Below are 22,293 nucleotides of genomic sequence, written 5' to 3' on the forward strand. Positions count from 1 at the left end.
TTCCGGAGAACCTGCGTGCTGTTCTGTGACACAAGAGAGCAAGAGCCAACACTGAGCAAGTGCAGAATGGGAGGATGAGGAGAAGGATGTGAGGCAGAGACAACAAGCGGAGTTTTGAGTTCGAAGCCTCACAGTGTCACCGCTGTGAGTGCTCCTTGCTCCTGGAATGGATCAGTAGCAAGTGGGTGTCTTGATTATGGGTTGGGTTGCAAGGAGTGAGAGGAGCTTTCCTTGATCCCTGTGCAGCAGTGCTCCCTTTGGTCTTGTTGAGAAAAGGCTGTCATCCCCTGAGACCCCTATACCTCTCTGTCTGGGCTCATTGCTGCCCTCTGAGCTGGGGAGCATGGGATGAGCCCTCTGATCTTCATCAGAGTGCTTCCTTCTTGGGGAGGGTCAGGTGGAGGTAAGGGCATGCAGGAGAGCAGACACCTAAGTACAGATGTTCCCTCGGCTGCCCCTCCATGGTCCCTTTCCTCTGCCTTTCTCACCTTCTGCAGGCAGAGGCACTTGAGGAGGTGCTGAAGATCTGCCAGTCCGTGTGATGGTTGGCTTCAGCTCACCTCCATCCCCAGCATCAGGGCTGTTTGCATCTTGGCTGTGCTCTGATCTTTGATGTGCTGCAGAGATTAGGGTGTGCCATGGGATCCTGCCCCATGTCCTAGACATGCATAGGAATGTCACAAGTGTTGGCCATTTCCTCCTGACTTGTCCCTTCTATAAGTGTTTTACGATGGCAAGAGGAGATTGAAATGCTTTCAGGTTTTAATCAGGTCAGGCTCTTGGGAGGAGGAATGAGAGAAGCGAAAATAAGAGCTGAAAGTTTGGCAGAGCTGAAAGCAGTGTGTGTCAGGAGACAGCATCTGCTGCCCTTCCCATGCCCATGGTTGAAGGACTGCAGCACCACTGGTGTCCTCCGGTATAGGGGAAGTTTTGTAACTGTTATGGGTGCAGGAGGAGCAGGCTCAGTGCACCAACTAAAGCAGTCCTTTGTTTGAACAGAAATAACTTCATCTTTTGCCCTTAATATTTATGCAAGCGTTCCTGTAGTCTCTGATAAATGCTGGCAGCTCCCCATGTGAAGTTGGTAAACAGTGCTCTGCTGGCATATTTTTCTGAGGCCAGGTCTGAAGCCTGCAGAAACATGACTCATCTCATGGAGATCAGGTTTTAATTACAATTTTCAGCGTGCTTTTGAATTACTTTTTATCGTGGAAATGCTGCATAGGAGCATTTGAATTACAAATGTAAAGAAATTGTGCTCATTCCTTGTGAAGCTGTTGGGAAAAGTAGAAAGAAAGGAGAAATGCAGGAAGGTATGCAGTACCATTGTTTGGATGTGCAGATCCGAGCAGCACTGCAGTGTGAGGGCCGTGCTTGTATCCCCAAGTGTGCTTCTGTGCCATCTCCTAAGCCATGGTTGGAAGCATCACATCTTCCTCCTTCATTAGAGTTTGTCGTTTCATAGCATATTGAAAGATGGTCATTAGCTTAACTGAGGCTCAACTCCAGAGGGCACTGAGCCTCCTTTTGCATCTTTCCCCAGCTGCATTTGAAGGAGCAGACAAATGGACAGTGCTTGATCTTTATGGAAGAATGCAGCGAGGTCCTTTCCCATTGCCGTGCTCTGCCTGTGTTTGTGGCTAAAGGCGCTGCAAAGCTGGAGCAGCAAACCGGCTGCAGTGTGTCCTACAGCTTGCTCTCGCTGCTGGGAAGAATCCCTGTACCATATTGGCTGCTTTTAGTGCTCAGCCAGCACTGATCCTGCTGGAAAAGAGTTAAAAGCTGATGGCAGAGCGGGGTGTTGCCCTGGGTGTGCAGGCATCTGGGGAGGAGCTTCCCCTTCTCTTCCCCTTCTTGTCTTAATATGTCTGGAATTGCAGGTCAGGGGGGTGGTTCAGTGCAGTGCACAGGCTTGGTCCTTTCCTACAATGCCTACAGTATGGCACAACCTGAGCAGGGTTTGCATTAGCCAGGGTGAGGTTTCACACAAATCCTGTCCTCTTGCATCACTTCACCTGGCAGATCTCAGCAAGTAAAACTCATTGCCTTCAGACGGTGCTTTTAAACTGCACAATATCGATTGCCTCTGTGCTTGTTATTTGTTTGTAATGGGATACTTCATGGCCAGATAGCAATCCTGCACTTGATAACCAAGTGCAGGCAGTGGCTGAAGTTTCCTGATTCCCAGCCATCTAAGTACTGTGCTTGTGCAGACAGGAGCACTTGGGTCTTTCTGGCTTCAATCCTTCTTGAGCCGCATTGTCCCTGTGCAATCCCTGATGCAGGTGTCACCTTCTGCTGCTAATCCCAAGTCCTCCTCCTCCTTTTCTGCTCTCAGCCCTGTGTGGGGGTCACTGTGTGTGCCTGGGGGGTCTCCTTGCTCCTTTTCTCAGAGGCCGGGACCTCTGAGCAGTGGCTGTCCCTGGTCCTTTTTGCAGGGCTGTCTGGAAGGCAGGAAAAGGCTGTGCCCTGGCTGTGTTATTTTGTAATACAAAAGCTTTGGCCAGCTGCTGTAGAGGTAGGAGATTGCTGCTTGAGAAGGGAGGCTTGGAAAGTGAGACGTTATAAGAGCAATATCATTTAATCTGCTGATCAGCTGCTCATGCCCTGCTGACTGGCTCTGGAGGTAAGCCGCAGTGGGACTGTTTGGCAGGAGACAGAAAATCCCTTCGTTATTCCAAACAAAGGAGTAAACACATGTGTGACATACATAAAGCAAATAAAAGGATAAAAGGTCTGAGTGGCGTTTCTTGGGCTCCTGTTGCCAATAAGCCACTCTAAAATGTTGCTGCCCAATACCTGGATCACTTGAAGCAACAGCTGACACAGAGATGCAGCCCTGCACAGCAGCATTGGTATGGGTATCACATACTGTTGCTCTAGGCATGGCTGGGGCTTCTCAATCAGTACAGCACAGGCACTGCAGAATGTTTATTAACTGCTGACAGTAAGTGACTGGGAGTAGGCCTGGCTGGACGGTAAGTTGTCAGGGCTGCTCAGGGCAGACAAAAGCCCTGGAGGTAATTCTGGATAAAAGAGTGTGATGCTCATCTGCCTTCAAGTATGTGAGAGATCAGATTATTTGAGTTGAAATATGTAACACAGGGTCTGCAGCATCTTGGGTTCTGGAGCCCTCAGCAGTGCTAGATGTGGGGTTACTTCTGTCCTTCTTACACTACTTTTCCTAGCACCCAAGATCTAAGTCACCTTAAGAGATAGACATGAGAGTTGTGAATACACTCCTGGGTCTCACTCAGAGCTGGGAGGTGAATTAATATTTTACTGTACTCTCAGCTAGGTAATGCTTGGAGCTGTGCTTCCCCTCCCTTTCCCCTCCCTCTTCCCTTTCCCCTCCCTCTGCTGGGTGCAGAAGAGCTGGCAGTGCGAGGGTTATCTGTGCACGAAGGTGTGTCTGAATACAATTGCTGCTGCATCCCTGCAGCATCATTAACTAAAAATAATCACAGTCAGGGATCTCTGTCAGCTTCCACAGCTGATTCCTGGGTGCTGCCTCCTGCTCCACACCCGTCCGTCCCGTGGAGCACTCAGCTCGTGGGGATGCTCCTCCCGTTGCTGTTGTTGGTTGGAAATCCACCTAGCACTTTACATGCCACCTCCAAAATTGGATCTTGCTACTATGAAACTAGAACCAGAGCCAAACAGATGGCACTGAAGAGGTGTTTCAAGAAACCACATTTCCATCAGCATGTGCGGGGTTTTCTCTTTAAGGGCCATTTTTTTTTCGCTCTAAACTGTGGTTTGTAAGAGAGTTAGAAACCTGGATTAAAGAGAAGTAAGTGTTTGCCTATTAAAACGCAGCCCTGTTAGATGATGGGACCCGTTCTGTGGCAGAAACCTCGTTGGTGTCGCTGCTAATTACAGGGAAGGATGCAGAATGCTGCTGACTGCCCAAGGACATGCATTCATCCATTCCTGTGTGCTGCACAGAACCCGGCTGGCAGTGGGATGCTCCCTGCTGCGGTGGTGGTCTGATCCTTCAGAGGAGGCTGTGTCCTTTCTGGCTGTCCTCGAGAGCTCAGCATCCCCGCTGTGGGATCCAGGGGGTCCTGGCACACGCCAGAGCCCTGTGGGAAGTGTTCCCTCTGCAGCTTGGTGCTTCCCAGCTGGATGGGATGGTCTGGTGCTGTTATTGGAGACATGGCCTGCATACAAGGGTGCCTTGTGGGTCTCTGAAATGGAGATTTAATTTTAGTTATGAATGCTGCGGTGTTGAATAGGCAATGGTACGAAACAGAAGCAAAGTGGGGGTGTTAAATGGTGGTAATAATATGGCTGTCATGAACTAATGTTACTGGGAACAGGCTGTACTACCTTCTTTTAGCTGCAGAAATGTGCTCTCTCAGCACAGGGAGAGAAGCCTGGGAGCTGGGGACAAGGAAGGGATGGGCTGAGGGGCATGGGGAGGTGGAGGAGGCAGTGAGGGGTCCTGGTTACCCCAGCTATATCCCTGCCCTTCTCTGTTCCCATGATGGCCCTTTGACTTGCTGGGAAACCTGCAGTGTTTGTTCCTGTGCCATGGGAAGGCCTTGCAAGGTGCAGAAACATCTTGAGGTTTTGCCCTGCTCTATGGTTTATTCTGACACAGAGTGCAGCTCTTCAAAGCCTACATCTTGAAGCTCTTGTGGACAGCATTTCTGCTCAGACCCTTGTGTGGGAGGTGAAGCAGAAACACAGCCCCTCACTGCTCCCTGATTTGCTTGTGTTTATCAGCAGAAATGCCACAGAGAGGGAGTGAAGGGATGCCACAGCTGTAGATGTATGTGTTTTGTTATTGCCTTACTCACCTATGTGCAACAGTATGCAGTTTTGGAAGTGAATAATATACTAATTTTACAATTTAGCTTGATAACCTGGTAGTGCTGCCTTCTTTACTTGCCATCAGAGCTGTTGTGGGGCTGCAGTAATGGAACTGCAGCTGTGAAGGTTGTTTGCTCAGCGTAGGGCATCAGCTTGGCCCTGTGCATGTCTGTGCTGGGAAAGGATTTATGCCTCTCCCAGGGAACAACAAAAAAAATCTGGTCTATTTGTTTTTATTTATCTTAGATTTTTTTAATGTTTTCCAGGATTTTGCTTCATTAAAGGTTGGAAAAGATAATAGATGTGAGGGAAGCTTGGATGGAAGTAAAATTTGTGCTAGTGCTGCATGGTGAGGGTCCCTGATCTCCAAAAGACCCCAGAGGAAATGATGCCAGCTTGGCTGGAGGGAAGGGGCTGGAGGAGATCAGGGCTTTGGGGGGAGCTCTGGGAATGTCCCTTTGCCAGAACGTAACGTGTAGAGTGTCTCCATGTGCTTTTTTGTACTTTTTCCATTTCAGGAGTCAGAACATTTGAGATCCCTTCTTTCTGGTCTGCAGCTTGGGTTCAGGCAGGCACTTTGAGGAGCTGGAGTTCCCTCTGGTTTCAGAGGAATTGCACTGAGTTGGTTGTGTCCTTCAGCACCTTGAGGGCTGTAGGGAGCTTCTCACGGAGCTGTTTGTGAAACTGAGCAGTGATGGAGAGGTGGAAACGCATGAAGTTGGAGGGAAATGCACTGTCATTGTGGTTGCCTTTGTCATGGTCATGCTGTTTCTCTCAAAAAAGGCAGCACAGAATGGCAGAAGTTTTGTGCGCTGAAGTTGAGTGCGAGCAAGAGCAGTTGGCCCATGATGGCTCTGATTAATTGAACAGATATTTTGCTTCAGTTAAAATAAACACTTTATATATTTCTCATCCTGTTACATGACTCATTTTTTCTTATGCTGACCTGATATTTAGAGTATCTGATGTTTTAATTACTTTCTCAAAGATGTGGATTTATTTCAGATAAGTCTTAAGAGACACATAAGCCAAGTGTGAAGCCGGAGCACATCGTTTATCAAAGCAGCTTGTTCTGGAGGTCGTGGAATTTTCATGCTGGGAAGAGCCTGTTTCTCCATAGATGTCATCCCCTTTAAGCTAGTCTGAGGGTTGGTTTTTTTCCTTTGCACTTTCAAGATCCTTTTCAGTGGGAAACTGGGAAGTGTATAAACTTGCCTTCACCCTGTGAAAGGGTCGTTTAGTGCAGGGTGACAGTTTGGACGCGCATCCTGCACTTTGTAATTTCATTGAGAAGCACGCTCCAGTGTTTGTCAGCACGGGTGTATTTTGGTGGTGCTGATGCTTAAGTGCATTTCCTGAATATAGACACAGTGCCATAAAACAGTAATGGCGATTCTTTCAGCCATCACTCCATAAACTGAGAGCCTGCACTCTGAATTTCCCCTTTCTGCTTTGCTGCAGAGCTCTGCAGGTTCCCTGCAGCATTGCTGCTCTCCTGCCCCAATGCTGGGCTGACGCTGGGTGCTGCATGGTGTGATGCTCTGACCCTGCAGTCCAGCTGGGCTTTCCCCAGCACAAGCTGCCAGAGATCAGTGTTGGAAGGCAAAGTTCTGCCTGCTGCCGTGCCATTGCCATGCAGCTGGAACAGAAGAGAGGCTGTGATGGGCAGGGTGTGCACCGTCTGCGTCGCTCATCTCAGAGCATCTGGAGCAGTTGAAAGTGAGGTTGTTTCAGTCCCAAGTGCTGCGTGTGCATGGCGCTGTGATTGTCAGCCAGAGGCCTGAGCACAGCAGCAGGCCATGAAATTGTTTGTTAGCAGCCTCCTGGTGCTTTCCAGGCTTTGTGCTAAGGTAGATGTGCTTCCTGTGATAGTGCTACCCGCAGGAAAAAAATTGCATGCAGTTTTGGGTTGCATTAGTGCTAAAAATCTTGGACTGAGTCCCTGAATTGCCTGGAACTAGAAGAAAACTAGAAATTGACAGGAGCGGCGGCAGAGACTCATGTGAAGTTCTGGCTGACTATGGGGATGCTCAGCAGGAGGTCTTGAATGTAGAAACAGAGCCCAGGGAAGGTGGGACTGCTTCTCTGCTCCTGGGTTATACTTTCCCAGCTGAGAGAGGTGACAGTGTTCCGTTCCAGCAAGGCTGCCATCAGAGTTTCTGAAGTGCCTTGTGAGAGCACCCTGATCCCACTTATTTTAATGTTTACATGTCGCAGGACTAATGGCACTGTAACATGGCTGGAGATGAAGTGTTTGTGTTCAAAGCATTAAACCTGCTCCATGGTTCCTCCATTAAACGCCTGCTGAGGGGATTATGCATGCATGGTGGGGTTTATAGGCTGAGCAGAGAGGATGCCTTGAGCTGCTGTGTTCTGCCTGGCTCTGGGGCTTGGCTGGAGCCACAGCAGGTGGCCTTCCTCTGTCCGTGTCAGGCTGAGTCCCTCCTGCAGCCCCTGCTGTCACCTCTGCTGTGTCATTGCCATTTACCTGTGCTCAGGTAGACAGCTCCCACGGACCTATAGCAGCCTCTGCCCAATTTAGTGCACTCCAGTGAATCTGTTTAGTAAACAAAAAGCCCAAGTGCATCAGATGCTGTTTAAAGGCGTTTACCTGTGTTCCTGTAATGTGCCAGTTCAGAGCATTTTATGGAGCGTGGAGACCACAACCTTCACAGAAATACTTCTGGTGCCTGCTTCACTCACAGAAATTAGTCTTAATACTTGACACTATCAAGTTAGTGATAGTTGATATAACATTTTGAGAGCAATTAGGAGCACGCGTTTATGCTCAGATGAACGTTTAATTAAAAACAGTGGCAGCTTTGAAGTTCACACTTGAATAATCTTGAGGATGAAATGTGGGTTTATACCCAAGTGAAACTTGACAGCAAATCCAGAGAGGCAAAAAGCACTTTAATAGCTCCTATTTCCTCCTGTTTGTTTTACACCGTCACAGCCAATATGGTGTCTGTAACACTGTGCTGTATTTATGGGGTGAAGGTGGATCGAGCTGTTCAGGCAGGACGTCACATGGCCAGATCCCAAACCTGCTTTGGGGAAAGGAGCAGGAAGGTACTGGGGAACCCCTGGGACCCTTACCCACCAGTGTCACCAGCAGCTGTCCTTCTATCCTTGCAGATTCAGTGGTGCTTAATGTGGCAGAGAATCTGCTGCTGGAGATCTGTTTTCCTTCCTCCTCTTGAATTTCTGTGGCTTCAGTTGCCGCTCTCTATGAGAGGGGTGGATGATGTCCCCATGATGATGTCCAGAGGTGATGCTGTGCAGGGATTTGAGCCACACAATGGGACTGAGCAGGTGCCGTGGTTCCCATGTTGGGTTTTAGGAGGCTGAGGGTCCTCACCACCTGTGCCCTCTCCACCTCCCCATGGTGAACTGCCAAGAACGAAGGCACCAAAATCATGGAGGTGTTTCTGAAGTTGAGAGAATTTCTTTTTAATGAAGATATCTGCATTCTCACCCATTTTGACCCACATCCTTGGCTTTGGGAGCAGAGCCAGCCTCAGGACTACAAGGATGCATGTGGGGTTGGGCTCAATCATTGTGTATTTTGTAGGAGAATTCTGTGCTCCAGTGTTGTTTTAAATGACGTAAGTTTTGATCAGATCAAAGCACGTTATTAGAGTAGCTTTTAGCTCTTTTCTTGCTCAGGGTTGTTACCCAGTCCCCGTTTGTAGCTTCATTATGGCAGCACAGAGTTCATGCTGGCCAGTTTAACGTTTGGCTCGCGTTAATTATAAATTTCAACCTGCCTTGGCTTTGGGAATAATGGCACACGTTGCCACAGAGCAGCCTGGCAGCTCTGCAGCTCCAGCCTGGTTACTTTGGAAACAAAGCATGGTGAGCATGGTGCTGTCCTGAGAGCACAGATGTCAGGGCACGGGTGTCAGGATGCTGTGGCTGGCTTTGAGGCACATGCTTCTGTTTCTGCGTGGCCAACGTGCAGGATGTGCTTGGTGACTAATGCTGTCAAAAGGGCTCATTGCTGGCATGAAATCTTTTAATATGTATGGCTCTCATGCTAATTCCATTCCTCCATTGTATCTATCACTTTCATTTTCAGTGCCACTCTTCAACATGTCTATTCTGTTTGCATCCGTATTACAGAGCCAGCAGTGCCTTCAGTAGGTGAGAATGACCTCTGACTGTAGGTGGTGGTTTCACCCAAAGTATGAATGCTGAATGCTAGGCTTCTCAAATAGAAGGCAAGATTAATTGGCAATGAAGGGACCTAGTGCTCCTGCAGCGCAGAATGCGAATGCAGCAGGGGATGGAGGAAGTGGAGCTCAGCCCTGGCCCCGCAGTCCGCTCTTCTGTAAGGTCATCTTGGAGTCACCATCAGCACGTGCAGCTGGAATGAGAAACGCCCTGCAGGGAGGAAGCTAAACAACCCACCCCTGCTGACAAACTACATGAAAAGCATGGCTTTGTTACGAGTTCCCAGGCTAAATACCTATCAGTTCCACTTCCCCTGGATTTTTGCGTGACTAAGTGTCCCTAATGATTTACACTCGCATGAGTTTCAAAGTGTTTTATTTTGTTTTAGCAAATGTTTGCACAACATTCAGTTTTTACCTTCATCTGTAAATGTTTTGAGAGGTGTATGGGATGTTAGTTGGCTCTGTGACCCTGCATGCTCAATCCTCCCAGCTTTGCAGCTTCAGCCTTTAGAAACCTATGAAACAGAAAGGATGGCACCTGCCCTGCTCACTGGGCTGCTTGTAAATCTGGGCTTATTAGTCTTTATCAAAGTGCAGAGGTCTGTGGGAGAAGGATGGTGTGGGTACCTGTGGTGGTGAGGTTTCTGCTTGCGGTACCCTGGCAGGAAGGAGCATCTGCACCCAAAACAGCCACAGAGCCCAAGTGATGCTTTAAGGTGAACCCGTGCTGGGTCACCACAAAGCCCTGCACGGCCTGGGCAGCTTTTACAGTAGACTTGTCTGCTGGTCTCCCTCCCATGTTATCTTGGAGAGTGTTTACTGGCTGGACTCCTGCTGTGTAGTCTCTAAACCAGTATCATAGCTCTTGTTATTTTTTCCAGTGCATCTCACAAATAGTTTTGTTCCTTTTTCCCTCGACTGATATCAGCAGTGGACAACAGAACTCCACTACAGCAAGGTTGGGACATTTACCATCAGTGGACTTAGCTCTGTGCCTTTCAGCCACCGTGTGTGACCAGCTGCTGCCCTTTGGATATGCTGTCCCAGGAACAGCAGAGCTTTGTTGAGCATCTCCTTTTGAAACTGTGGCTTCCATCTCAATTTTTGCTTGGAATGAACCCCTTCTGTATGATTTTGTTTCACACCTGCGCTTTCCATTGAAATTGCTGCTCTCTGCATGACAAGCACCATGTGTGTTGCCTTGGTTTTTCACAGGCAGAGGTCTTGGCAGTGACAGTGTTCTGTGGAGCTGGCAAGTTCAGTTACTCTTTCATTTCCTCAGGTCTATCTTCCAGACCTTCTTGTTCTGTAAAGCAGACCCCAAACCAGTAGACTTTTTCTGAGAGGTGGCTGCTTATGTTGGAGATGACAAGGTGGACCTCTCTGAGAAGTCCGGAGGTCAATGAAATGGGGACTCTCTCATCATTTGGCCCAGGGAGCTCAGAGGGCTTGACTCAAGCTGGAGTAAATCTTTGGGTAATTCTTACATAGCTTTGCTGAATTCAGGTTGTCTTCAACACTTAAACTCACAGTGCAGAGTCACAAACAGATGCTGACCCACCTTGAATTTGAGTTTAGCTTTTATTTTCAGCCCTATATCTGCAACCTTGCTTCTGTCCCACTGTAACAGATACTGTGCTGTCAGACATCACTGTTAGTGTTCCTCCAGGTGTGTGCTGGAGCCATGTGGTGACCTGTGTCAGGGAAACTCTACCTGGAAGGAGAAAATCCAGTGAAAAAACAGTGTTTGAAGCAGTGATTTCAGTACTCTGCTGTAGTCTCTCGTGCTGCAGGTCCCACTGCCTGCAGCCTGCTCCTCACTGCACTGCAGATGGCATGCGTGGAAGAGCGTGAGCAGGGTTAAATGAGAACAGGAAGAATACAGGCAACATGAGCAAAAACTGGTTTTACACAAAGATTCGCAGCAACTCTGAGCTTGAAGTGTGAAACAAAGGAATACTTGAATTGTCAAACTGTATACATGTTTTTCTTTTGTTTGGCTCGTGCAGGAGCCATTAAGATTCTGTAAACACCCATTTGAATTCAGCCCTGAATTTCAGAACCATTGGCCTTAACTCTGATTTATGAATTGCTGCATAGTATATGATCACATGCTGCATTTAAAGAGGTGCTGCGGGACACATCATGGCAACACTAATATCTCTTTCTTCTGGATAATTAGATAGCCAAAATGTGTCATCATGTCGAAAAAGACTAGGTATGACTAGCACATTGCACGGCTTTAAATGCCACAAGTCACTTCCCCTTCTCTTCCTCCATTTTATTGAAGAGTCAGTGTGCTGTGATTGTGTTCAGCTATCCCCTGCTGCTGCTCCCCAGGCTTTAATTAAAGACTCAGTGAGTGTGGGCGCTTCCTGGCTGAGCAAACAAGGATGGATTTAGGGAGGATTTGGTTTTGCAGATCAGCCTATCTGAATAGATGATGTCTAATGGTGCTCTGGTCCTTCCAGGCTGTGTCCAAAGGGTTTTTCAGCCGTGCCCCAGGGTGGTGGGCTGAGGGTGGTGGGGGAGCATGCTCAGGCCTGCCTACACCACCAGGCACTTCTTAAAATAACTCTCATCCTGCATGCGGTTGCTCGGGCTGTGTAAGTGGTGTTATTAAATGAGTGAGGAGCCCTGCTGGGTGAATTGGCTTCCTGGTGAAGGTGTAAATCCAGCGCAAGCAGAGCGGTGCTGCCCAAGCAGCCCTGCAGCTGGCACGAGCTGTTCTGCTCCACTCTGGATCTTCAACAACTTCTGCAGCTGGGCCTTGTCTCCTGGGCACTGGGTGTGGGGTCACAGTGGTGGCGAAGGAGGACATCTGTGTCCCTGATGTGCCATGGCTGGGGCTCTGCCATGGCCAGGGATGTGGGGACACCACACTCAGTGCCACATAGGTACTTCAGCGAGTGTGTTTCCATAATCCCACTGAACCAGTTTCAGCCAAGTCATGGTCTGTGCTCAGGAGAGGCCTGGAGCTGTTTTTGCATGGCTGAGCATTAAACAGTATTCCCAGCACTTGTTTGCCAGGAAAATACAGCAAGCAGCGAAGGCCCTTTACTAATTAATTGTAATGGCAGGAAGAAGGGGAGGGAATTGCTTTCCCATCATGGCTGCTGTGAAGATGCTCTTGAAAAAGCAAAAAAATGGATGAAAGCTGCCAGAGCCAGGAGATTGTTTAAGGATATTGTTTACTGCAAGCAGAACATTGCCAAATAAACAAGTAAAATAAACAAACTTCTCCTTTTTGTTTTGCAGGGTCGTCATGTTAAAACAGGACAGCTTGCTGCTATTAAGGTTATGGACGTCACCGGGGTAACGTATCCTCCTCCTGCATCCTTCAGTTGCCAGATAAGAGGGGAAAGGGGACTGTGTGTGATAACATGTGGGGGGCTGTGAAGGCATGTATTCCTGAGAAGCAAATACTCTTAGAAATGATGCAAAATGTGCCATTAAAAGTTTGTGTTTTAAATGATTGTGTGATGGGGAAGCAAATGCGAAAGAGTTTAGAGACAGAACAGCGTTACACAGAAATACCACAGATGTTATGGTGTGGTATTTATATCTTGCAGGACCTTCACTCAGGTCCTTTTTTGTATTAACAGGTGTAGTGATGTGTGGAAATAAGTCGGAAGGAATTTCTGTTTTCTTACAATGTCTACAAGTACCTTTCATCTGGTTTTTGTTCAGGTTGGGCTATAATGCCCATTAGACAGTGGGCAGACCCTGCAAGCACAACCCCATGGCATAAATGGCAGTGAGATTCCCACAGGGTGATGGCTGAGGTTACAGCAAACTGAAGCTGAAAAGTCAGAATGTTACTTCTAGGTGAAAGAGGGGCTTAAATTTGAGTCACTGCTTAGCTCAGTGTTTTTTTAACTATTGTCAGTCCAAGCAAGGACTTTGAAGAAAGATAGCCCAAATCCAGTCCTGCTCAATAATTGGTATTTTCAGCCTTATTTTTAAGTGGATATCCCTGATCTAATCCTCTTGCTTCCAAAATAGAGTCTCAGCTTGGAATTCTTCTTAATAACTGCTCTTTAGCTTTCCTGCAGGTAGATGTATTTAATTAAGGAGAACAGTAGTGATGCTTCCTGCCTCTCTCTGACTAGCTGAAGTGAATGTCCAGGGCAGTAAATCAGATGTTTGGCATGGAATGTGTTGTTTGGCTATTTAATTATTTTCCTCTTGAGCTGCTTTCAACCATATTAAAACGTCAGTTATTTTTATTTTTCTTTTGATATGTAACACACAAATTCTAAAAGTCATTTCTCCTTAAAAAAAAAAGCACAAAACAGCCTTATTGAACTTCTGCTTCTTATCCCTCTGAAGACCATTGCGATGACTGTGGTGAAAACTAAGCACACCTGCAATGTGGTGGGGAGCTGACTGTGTTTCGTAGCTGTTGATGCTGAAGTCAGACCTAGAGCCATGCTCTCCATTCACCACAAGAATTGTTTTTGGAGTCATTTCTAAAGTCAGTTCCTGATTCCTGCTTGGAGTAAGGTTTGGCTCCTGGTCCAGGCTCAGTGTGAGGTGGTGAGAATCCAGACTCCAAGCCTTTGCCACCTCCTCACATGCACTGCTTGCAGTTCTGCTTTGTTCCTGATGATGATGGATATTTCAGAAGCCTACAAAAGTGGATCTAGTGTGCTTCCCAAATCATAGCCATCTGTAATTTCATAGTGGACAATTCTGGAGTGTAGATCTGCCATAGTTAATTGAGTTCGCAGCCAGCATTGTCCCCAACATTTACCTTGCCCTAAAATCCCAAAAGATTCCTGAAGACAGGGCTTTGACTTTGTGCTCTTGCTAACTGTACGTTGGGGAAGATTGGGGCATAGAGGCCCTCAGATTACAGCACTTGATCTGTTAGAGCAGTGACTGTGAATTAAGAACTTAGATTAATTTTCCAGGGGCTGGTTCTACTGCATGCTCTGTGACCTACTTCCCAAAGACTGATCTAATAGAATCAATTGATGGAGGCAAAGCATGGCAACAGCACATGGTCTGTGGGTTTTCTGGGTTTTCCTTTGGGGTTTTGGAGTAGTTACAACAGATTGCTATGACAATTCATTTTTCTGACCTCTCTGGCTGTATGACTGCTGGCAGTGGTATTGCTCAGAGCAGGAGGTGGAGCTGGGGATCCTGGGGGGACCAAAGGTGCCTTCCAGCAGCATTTCTGTGATCCTTGCCCAGGCATGGAGCCAGGTCCCCGTGGTTTTGGCCTGACAACTCTGTCCATAAGGTAGCACATACGTGTGCCAGTGTAGACCTCTGTCATGACTTCTGTAGCAGAGCAGGTTCATGCCAGCATGAAGCTCATGGGTTACCCTTTGGAGCCTGGATATGTGGCCTCATCCTGACTTCTGCTGTTCAGGTCAATTGATACTATTTTCTTTCTTTTTCACCTTTTTCGCCCATTTTTAACTACTCGGCCTAAAAAGGGGCTCAAGATAAAACCTTACACTGTGTCCTCATGGCTTTTCTCTGTTCTTAGCAGAAGGTAACACAGCGGTGGGATGATGAATACCTCACTAGGGATACACAGGAATCTGGTGGGTTTTTGCACTGACAGCTCCTCCTTGCTTCCAGCAGGACTGAGCATCCCATTGCTTTTCTGCTACAGAGAGTTTCAATAAAAGATTTATCTCTGAGACCTGGTAATCTAAGTGTTATCTTCCCTGGTTCCCCAGGCAAACAAGGACTAGCAAAATTATATTGACTTCTTGAAGAGAAGAGGTGATAGTGGTCTTTCAGAGCAGTTCCTACGTTTTTCTTATAACCCTTGGGCCCATTCTTCATTCTCATTGGTGCTTATGCTCTCCGTGTTCTTACTGAAGATATATTTGGAGGTTTTTTTCTTCAAGCTCCAAAACTCTTTATTTTTTCCTCCACTGTTCCTTCCTGAATTGTCTATGAAAATCTTGCAATTGTTTAAGTTATTTTCCTTGGCAGCTTGGGAAGAAATCTGCCATTCCAACTGTGTTGTGTCTAGTCAAGGAGCACTGGTCTTTAAGAACTGTGTCTGCAGTTAGTCTTATCACCAGGTCATCCTGTCATGTGCTGGTATGTGAAACTGAAAGCAGGACAGAGCAAGTGAGGGATGAAAGGGTACTACAGAGGGAAAAAAGTCCTTCTGGCGCTCATCAGCATCAAGGTGCTAACCACTGATCCACACTTGTGAAGTAACAGCTGTGCACAGTCCTTTAGACAGACATCCCCATGGTCTTCTTGACAGGTCTTGGAGGCTGTGCTGATGCATTACAGGACTAATGCAAGTATAGTTCAGCTTCAGAGCAATATGGTACAAAGGTATGTTAGGATAGGATGTGAAAAGGAATCTGTTTGAGAAGGTGGGCTGAGAACATGTGATGTCGGAGTCTCATACTGGTGGCCTGCTGGATGCAGAACATATCTCCCTTCAAGGACTTCTTTCCTGGTCAAACCTTGCTGTACTGCAGCCTTGAAGGGCAGTGGTTGTGGCCATGTCTTTGTGCCCATTGAGGAGGCACCAACAGTCTGAACCATTTGGGAAGGAGCTGGTTTCTGAACTGTCTGGTGATCTTTCCAATTCAGGATTCAGAAATGTGATAGGGGATGTGGCAGTGCATCTCTGGGCCTGCTGTTCTTAGCTTTTTGCTCAAGTGCCTGTCTTTAAACAGCTAGTTTCCAATCCAGATGTTCAGGCTGCGTGGCTCTGGTGCTAGTGACACTGTAAAAACAAACAACAAACCCCAAATCAATAAAAGGAAACTTAGGAGAGAGCAGTCAGAAATGGGGTGTGTGGAAGCTGCCCAATGTAATGCAGGGAGATGAGAGCAGTGCCTGTGAAACGCTGTCTTAGCATGAAATGCTGTCTGTTAGTGTCACTGTTTTGTTCTGGCTTTTTTCCCCTCATCCCAGGATGAAGAGGAAGAGATCAAACAAGAAATTAACATGTTGAAGAAGTATTCTCACCACCGAAATATTGCTACGTACTATGGTGCTTTTATTAAAAAGAACCCACCGGGAATGGATGATCAGCTCTGGGTGAGTTGCTTTCCCTGCCTTGAGAATAGCTCCGTTTTGACAAACCCAATTTCCCTTCATTGTCCACTTAGCACCACATGCATTGCTCAAAAAGTCTTATTTTGCATCTGGCTTTTTTGAAATCATGACTTTGAAAAGGCTGCTCTTACACAGGAAGATGCTTCTCCATTTTGCCATGAAGTCTTTGCAGAGTGATGAAAAAAAATATGTATTTGGTCTGGACTGTCATTAACAGCATCTTTGTTATAATAACATATTGAAAACTATTATATGCTGTGAAAGTAAGTGCACTGAAACCAGTTGGAAGGAGAAGGGAGCTGTGCTGGGAAGATGCAGGTTGAGGTGCAGAGTGGAGGATGCTCTTGCTCCTATTTCCTTCCAGCTCCCAGCGTTAGTTCTTGTGCTCAATTTTCTGCAGAGACAACACAGGGAAATAAGGAGAGGGATGGAGAAGGGAAGGTGGAAAGGTCTGCAGCTGTTGAGCCATTTCAGGGGCGATTGCCTCATGCGGTTGAAGGGCTGGAAGCTGCTTTGCCCCCCTGTGTATCCTAGCCTGCCTCATCCTGCTGCTTCCCCAAACCGCGGCTTCTCAGTTATTCATTCAGCATTCCTGGGACTCGGAGAATAAAGCTGCAATCCGTTGTCTGTCAGAGGACAGAATGTGTGAGCCCCACTCCTCCTCCTCCTCCTCCTCTTCCTCCTCCTCCTGCTTCCCCTCCCGGCCCCACTGCTTGCAAGAGCAGCACAGAGCAGCTTGGCACCACAGCCCATGGTGCTGCCGTGCTTCCTACCATAAGGGCCATGAAACATTAATGACAGGCACTGTGCCATGTTCTGAGAGCTCAGTGCGTGCAGGCCAAAGGAGCCAGTGCCAGCTGTTGCTCAGGTTTGCTCAGCGCCGTACGTGTTCTGCCTTTGGTTCTGGGAAGGCAGCAATGTCCTCTTCGGTTTTAAGGTGGAGTCATCAGGAGAAAGCTCATCTTGCTGTCCAGAGTTTTTCAGTGTCTGAGCAAGGTTGCTAGAGCCTACTGTTTTCAGGAATAACAGATAGCCGTGATTCAATTGAATAGTGATGGATATGCTGAAGAGATGAAGCCTGGGCTGTTTTATTCTCCATGTCCCCTTGCCCCACCTCCAAATATACAGATGTATGTTAAAAAGTTACAAATTAATGCCAGCATCCAAAACCTTGGTTTTCATTCAGCAGTTCCCAGCATATTCTTCTGCATCTTGACAGAGTTACTGCAGACTGTGGTCTATTTTCATTAGTTTCCCTATGATCTGGGCTTTATTTTAGGAAAAAGTTCCCAGTGCAGTGACTTCAGTTGTGTCTGTGTGGCTAAATGTCAGAGGGCTGTGGGAGCTGGGGGCGATCACAGAGGACAAAAATGTCACCAGGGACAGAACTGAAGCTGTCGGGGTTCCTGCCACATTGGTACCCAGCTTTGCTGGTAGACAACATTACTGGGAAGGTGTGGGGGCTTGGGCTCCAGGGTCTTCTGTTACTGAGTTTGTTGTTTTTCTTTTTGTGGGAACCTTTGAAAAACCTGTTCTTCGCAGAGAGCCTGGAATTCAGCGAGGAGAAAGCTGTCAAGCTGAGAAATGCCTTTTCATCCCGTGAAATTCCATTTGGCTTTAGCTGTTTTATAATCTGTGTCCAAAAAAAAACCCAAAAAAACAGAAAAAAACAGAGAGAAACAAAAACCAACCCACAGCATTTCGCCTAGTGCTTCTGGAGAGCCTTGAGGGGAAAAAAAATAAGCCAAGCCCATGCCAAAGCCCTCACTGAACAGACAGCCACTCTTGGAGCTGGGCTTACTCCTGCCTGAGTCTGGGATTAGCACGGCCAGACCAAGGGAGGAGGCTTTTTTGAATTCAGCTCCGCTTCAAGAAGCTCTTGGCATATGGAAGTGTTAAGAAAATAATTTTTCTAAGATGGTTTGTCCATGCCGTGCAGCCCGAGCTACCAGAAAGGGGAGATCCTGGGATGACAAGAGACTCCTTGTCACATCCCCATCGTGAAGCAGCACATGAAGCTGTGCATGTTGGCTCACCTTTGCTGGCAGAGGTCAGGAGGAAAGCTGTGATTTCCCTGTGGGCCACCTGGCCACAAAAGGGGAAGAGGGTTGTGCACCCAGCAGTGCTGCTCATCTGTGGGCTCCTGGGAAGGGCAGGTGGGACACGAGAAGTTCCTTTCAGACGAGTCACCTCTCAGCTCACAGGTGGGGCTTTTCCTAGGGACCCCTTTCCTGGCATAGAATTGATGTGTGAGATGTGTTGCAGTGTGTGCGGTGCTGGGCTGGCTGAGGTGTTATGGGAACGCTCCCTGGCCGTGCAGGAGTGCTGCTGTCTCTGTCTTCAATTGCTGTTGTTTCGGCATCTGATTGAATTAGGACTTGTGCGAACTCTATCAGTCTTCCAGCTCAGATAAAGGCTTGTTTATTTTTCATTGGCCCTTTGCTGAAATAAAACGGTTTCTGATAATGCCCAAGTAATTCTTTTTATCGACATTCGGGAGGCTGATACGGAAATAAAAAACAGAGAGCTCTTTCAGTGGAGATTAAGATCTCTCGGAAGCGTGCGGGCTCCTGACATAAAGTATTGTCATCGTTTCTGCCGCGTGCTTTGGTGATGAGCAGGTCTCTCCTGTTCAGCAGCACCACCCGCCCTGAAGGATGAGCTCGCCAACCAGATGAGTTTTCCTGAAATTAGAGAGTGTGCTTGGCCAGACAACAATAGAGATCTGTATCACAAATCTGTGATGAGTGAAAAAGGAAGTAAAAGTCGCAGGGACAACCTTTACGGAACGTTAAATACAAAACCGAGGTATTCTTGTTGCTATTCCAGATAAGGCATTGCTCCCTGGGGTGCTGTGTCCCTTTTGTGGGATTGAGGCCCCCATGGGGAAGAGGTGCAGAAATAGGGGGAGCAGCCCAGGGGGTGGCCAGGTTCTCCTTGCAAGGCCTTTGCTCACCTCAGACCTCAGGTGCTGGTTACCAGGCCATCACACAATGGGACAGGAGGCTGGTTGGGGTTGAGTTGTAATTCTCTCCAGTCCCCCAAAAGGCTGCCACTACCCGTGGGCATCAGGTTCACATGCTGGAGATTTTTCATACTCCATTGCTGGCTCCATCATGTGTGGGGTAAGAGCCCCTTTCACCAAGGTGTGTGGTGGGAGATCGGTGTGTCGGGGCCATAAGGGATTGCATTGCGCCTGGTTTCTGCTGTCACACTCAGCAGGGGGAAGGGTTTCCATCAGCATTTCGCCTGGGGCAGTTGTGTGATGGCTTTCATTGACTGGAAAAAAAGGAAAGTTGGGTTTTTGGTGGGAGGGAGTGGGAGTCTCTGTGGAATCCCATTCTGGAAATGGTGGCTGTTTTCAAAGCTGTATCACTCCTCTGGGTGATACAACAGGACATGGAGATTTGCAGCTGCTGCTTCTGAATTTGGTGTCCTTGTCAAGTTTGCTGTCACTCTGATATGGAGAGCTAAGTAGATGCTAAATGAACTGTATTTAAAAATACTTCCTCAATAAGTGGCCTTGCAGATTAAATTTTGGAAGATGATATTACCTTTATCCCATCTTGATGATAATTTTAATTGCAGTTAATAAAAATTGAGCCTGCATTTCATGTTTATTGTCTTACCCTATCATGACTCCATCCTTTAAGAAGATGGGTGACATGAGGCTGGTAAGGAAGGCTGTTTATATACAAACATACCATGCCGATATCACCTTACCTAATGGCATGTAACCCACCTTCACTATTTCCTCTCTTTGGAGGCTGTGTAGTAAAACCATACTTGGGTCTTCTGTAGCATCCTTTTTTCTGAGCATCAAAGAGAACTCTTGAAATGGGATTTCATTGCCACTACCTGCCACGGCAGCATGCTGCCAGCTCCCTTCTCATCCCATTGGAAACTTCTGGAAGCTGTATTTTAGGGATGCTGTAGGATTGGGCAGCTCTTCAAAAGCCAAGCTGGAAACACTCCCCCTAAGAATCTTTTTCCCTCTGTCTCTTTTGGTTGGAGTTTTCACAATTACAAATTTCAGATACATCAGTGGGCAGCAGCATTATTCACCTACTGGTGCAGAATTAATCTTAGCTCTGTGGAATGAGGGAGAGAACAGTGGACTGAGGGAGTTGCCAACTCCATAAAGATAGTCTGGCAGATTAATGTGTGCACTGGGAACTTCTAATGGTGTTTGTTCCATCTTCCTTAAAGCACAGTGATTGCAGTACATAGCAGGATGTGCCCTTCCTCTTCCACGGCAGTGAGGAGCTCGTGCAAACAGGTGTGGTGTGGATGAACCTGTCTCCTTCTGAAGGAGAAGGCAAGGGTGAAGTGATCCTTAACAAAACGATTCCCAGACCTCCTCCAGCCACCATGGCCTCTTGCTGCAAACCCCGGTGAGGTCCCGTGGATGAGTTTCCATGGCAGGGGGCCATGGAGTGTTGCAGGGAGAGGTCAGCCTGTTGGGTTGGAAAGTGTTTTCAGCTGGTTCAGCTATCCAGGGATTTCCTTTCAGTGCTCGCTGCAGCGGTATCCCAAACGCTCGGTTAATCAGAAACACATGTAGATGCTGTCCTCACAGGACAGACTTTGGCCAGCCATGCATCTGCTGCTTGGAGCCAGTTTCCTGGTGTAACGAGATACACGACGAATATTTCAGCTGTCATTTTAGGAAGGGAAGAGAAACTTGATAACAAAACTAAAGATAGGAGCATGGTCAGAGGGATCTCACAGCCGACTAAGATGTATTCTGCTCAAGTGTTTTATTTATACAGGAGTTCTGTGGCAGGACTGGGTCTGAATTCTGTGGTTATTTATTTATAGCAGTCTTTTCAATCAGTATCTCTGAGAAGTTTGGGTAGGACTTGGGTCAACCTTCTGCTGTTCCTTTCTTCTCTTGGTCCGTGTTCTTAATGAGGCAGTGTCTCTTGCTTGGCAGATGTTAAATACCATGTAAGCTGCATGTGATGGGAAACTTTAAACGTGCACAGTGAAGAATCTGGCACAGCATGACCTGTAGGGAAAGGGAATATCTTTTTGCAGACAAACTGATCTAACTGGAAAGCGTGGTTTCACTTTTGAGAAAGAAGCACTTCAGAAGGACTTGGGGGAGGCTTGCTGCATGCTCGGGCTGTGCTCAGGTTCTTAAGCACAGCAGTTACCACACACCAGCAGCCCATGGTGGCCCCGGAGTCATTTCCTGGGCTATTTAGAATGTCTTATTTCACAGTTGCTCAATGACAAGATTAAGTTTGGATCCAGGTTAGAGCCTTGTAGTTCTGTATTTGATATTGTGGTACAGATGGTGGTGCTTGGTCTATTTGGCATCAACCCGAGCAGTAGGGCTCCAGCTGTCCCTGGGGAGCAGCACAGCAAGCTTGGACTCCAGAGGGCTCTGCTTAAAAAAGTGGTTGAGACAGAGGTGGGCTGGTACAAAAATGGAAAAATATTGCTGGTTTTTAAGGTTTATGAAGCTTTCAGATGTCTGTCATGTTGCTTTCAAATGTCTGTCGTGTTGCTTTCACCTATTCAGGGTCAAAGAGCTTAAATGCAAGAGGCAGAATTTTGCTAGTATGGTTTCAAGGTTTCTGCTCTCTGCTTTTCAGCGTCAAAGTGATTCCTGTTGCTCACCCCCACCCTACTGGAGAGCAGTGCACCTTTCCAGCCTTCCCACCTCTCGTTGTTTCCTTTTTTAACAAAAAGCACGTGCATTAAAAGTTGATGGGTTTGATTGCAGCTGTGCTGCCAGTGTCAGGCTTGTGCCCTTGGGCTCTGCAGCCCGGAGGATGCTTTCAGCCTAATTGCAGTAATTGCACTTCTGTTTCATTTGGCAGCTGGTGATGGAGTTCTGCGGCGCGGGCTCCGTCACCGACCTCATCAAGAACACGAAGGGGAACACTTTGAAGGAGGAGTGGATTGCCTACATCTGCAGAGAGATTTTACGGGTATGTGCCCAGAGGGAGCTAAATGCCATGCGTTGGTGGAGTGTGGCACATGGGCCTCGGGGACACGCGAAGCCGTTGGCTCTTGAGGCTCTGCTCTATGGACTTGAGCAGCTTCGCTGCCGGTAGGCATGAATGATTCATGTGCTTGTATGATGCATAATAAATAAGCACTACTTAATGCCCTTTAGCTCTGTTAGTTGCCTGAATATTAACCCTCTTCTTTCCTTCAGCAGAAATATAATTTCCCTTCATATTAAATGAGGCAAAGATTTATTTACGGTAGGATTATGTTTTCAATTAACAGG

General features: G+C 47.4%; 1 protein-coding gene across 4 annotated transcripts in view; it reads left to right on the top strand.

Moving 5' to 3' along the window:
* TNIK (TRAF2 and NCK interacting kinase) overlaps nucleotides 1-22,293 on the top strand; it is a 135,500-nt gene that overhangs the window by 53,299 nt on the left and 59,908 nt on the right. For all 4 annotated transcript variants that reach the window (XM_065748449.1, XM_065748451.1, XM_065748450.1 and 1 more), the window contains exons 3-5: nucleotides 12,255-12,311; nucleotides 15,903-16,028; nucleotides 21,878-21,988. In XM_065748449.1, the coding sequence (XP_065604521.1) occupies nucleotides 12,255-12,311; nucleotides 15,903-16,028; nucleotides 21,878-21,988 (294 nt within the window). The remainder of the gene's footprint in view (nucleotides 1-12,254; nucleotides 12,312-15,902; nucleotides 16,029-21,877; nucleotides 21,989-22,293) is intronic.

This window comes from Cyrtonyx montezumae, unplaced genomic scaffold, assembly GCF_038088225.1.
Source record: "Cyrtonyx montezumae isolate F1298 unplaced genomic scaffold, pur_monq_1.0 scaffold_5, whole genome shotgun sequence".
Classification (NCBI taxonomy): domain Eukaryota; kingdom Metazoa; phylum Chordata; class Aves; order Galliformes; family Odontophoridae; genus Cyrtonyx; species Cyrtonyx montezumae.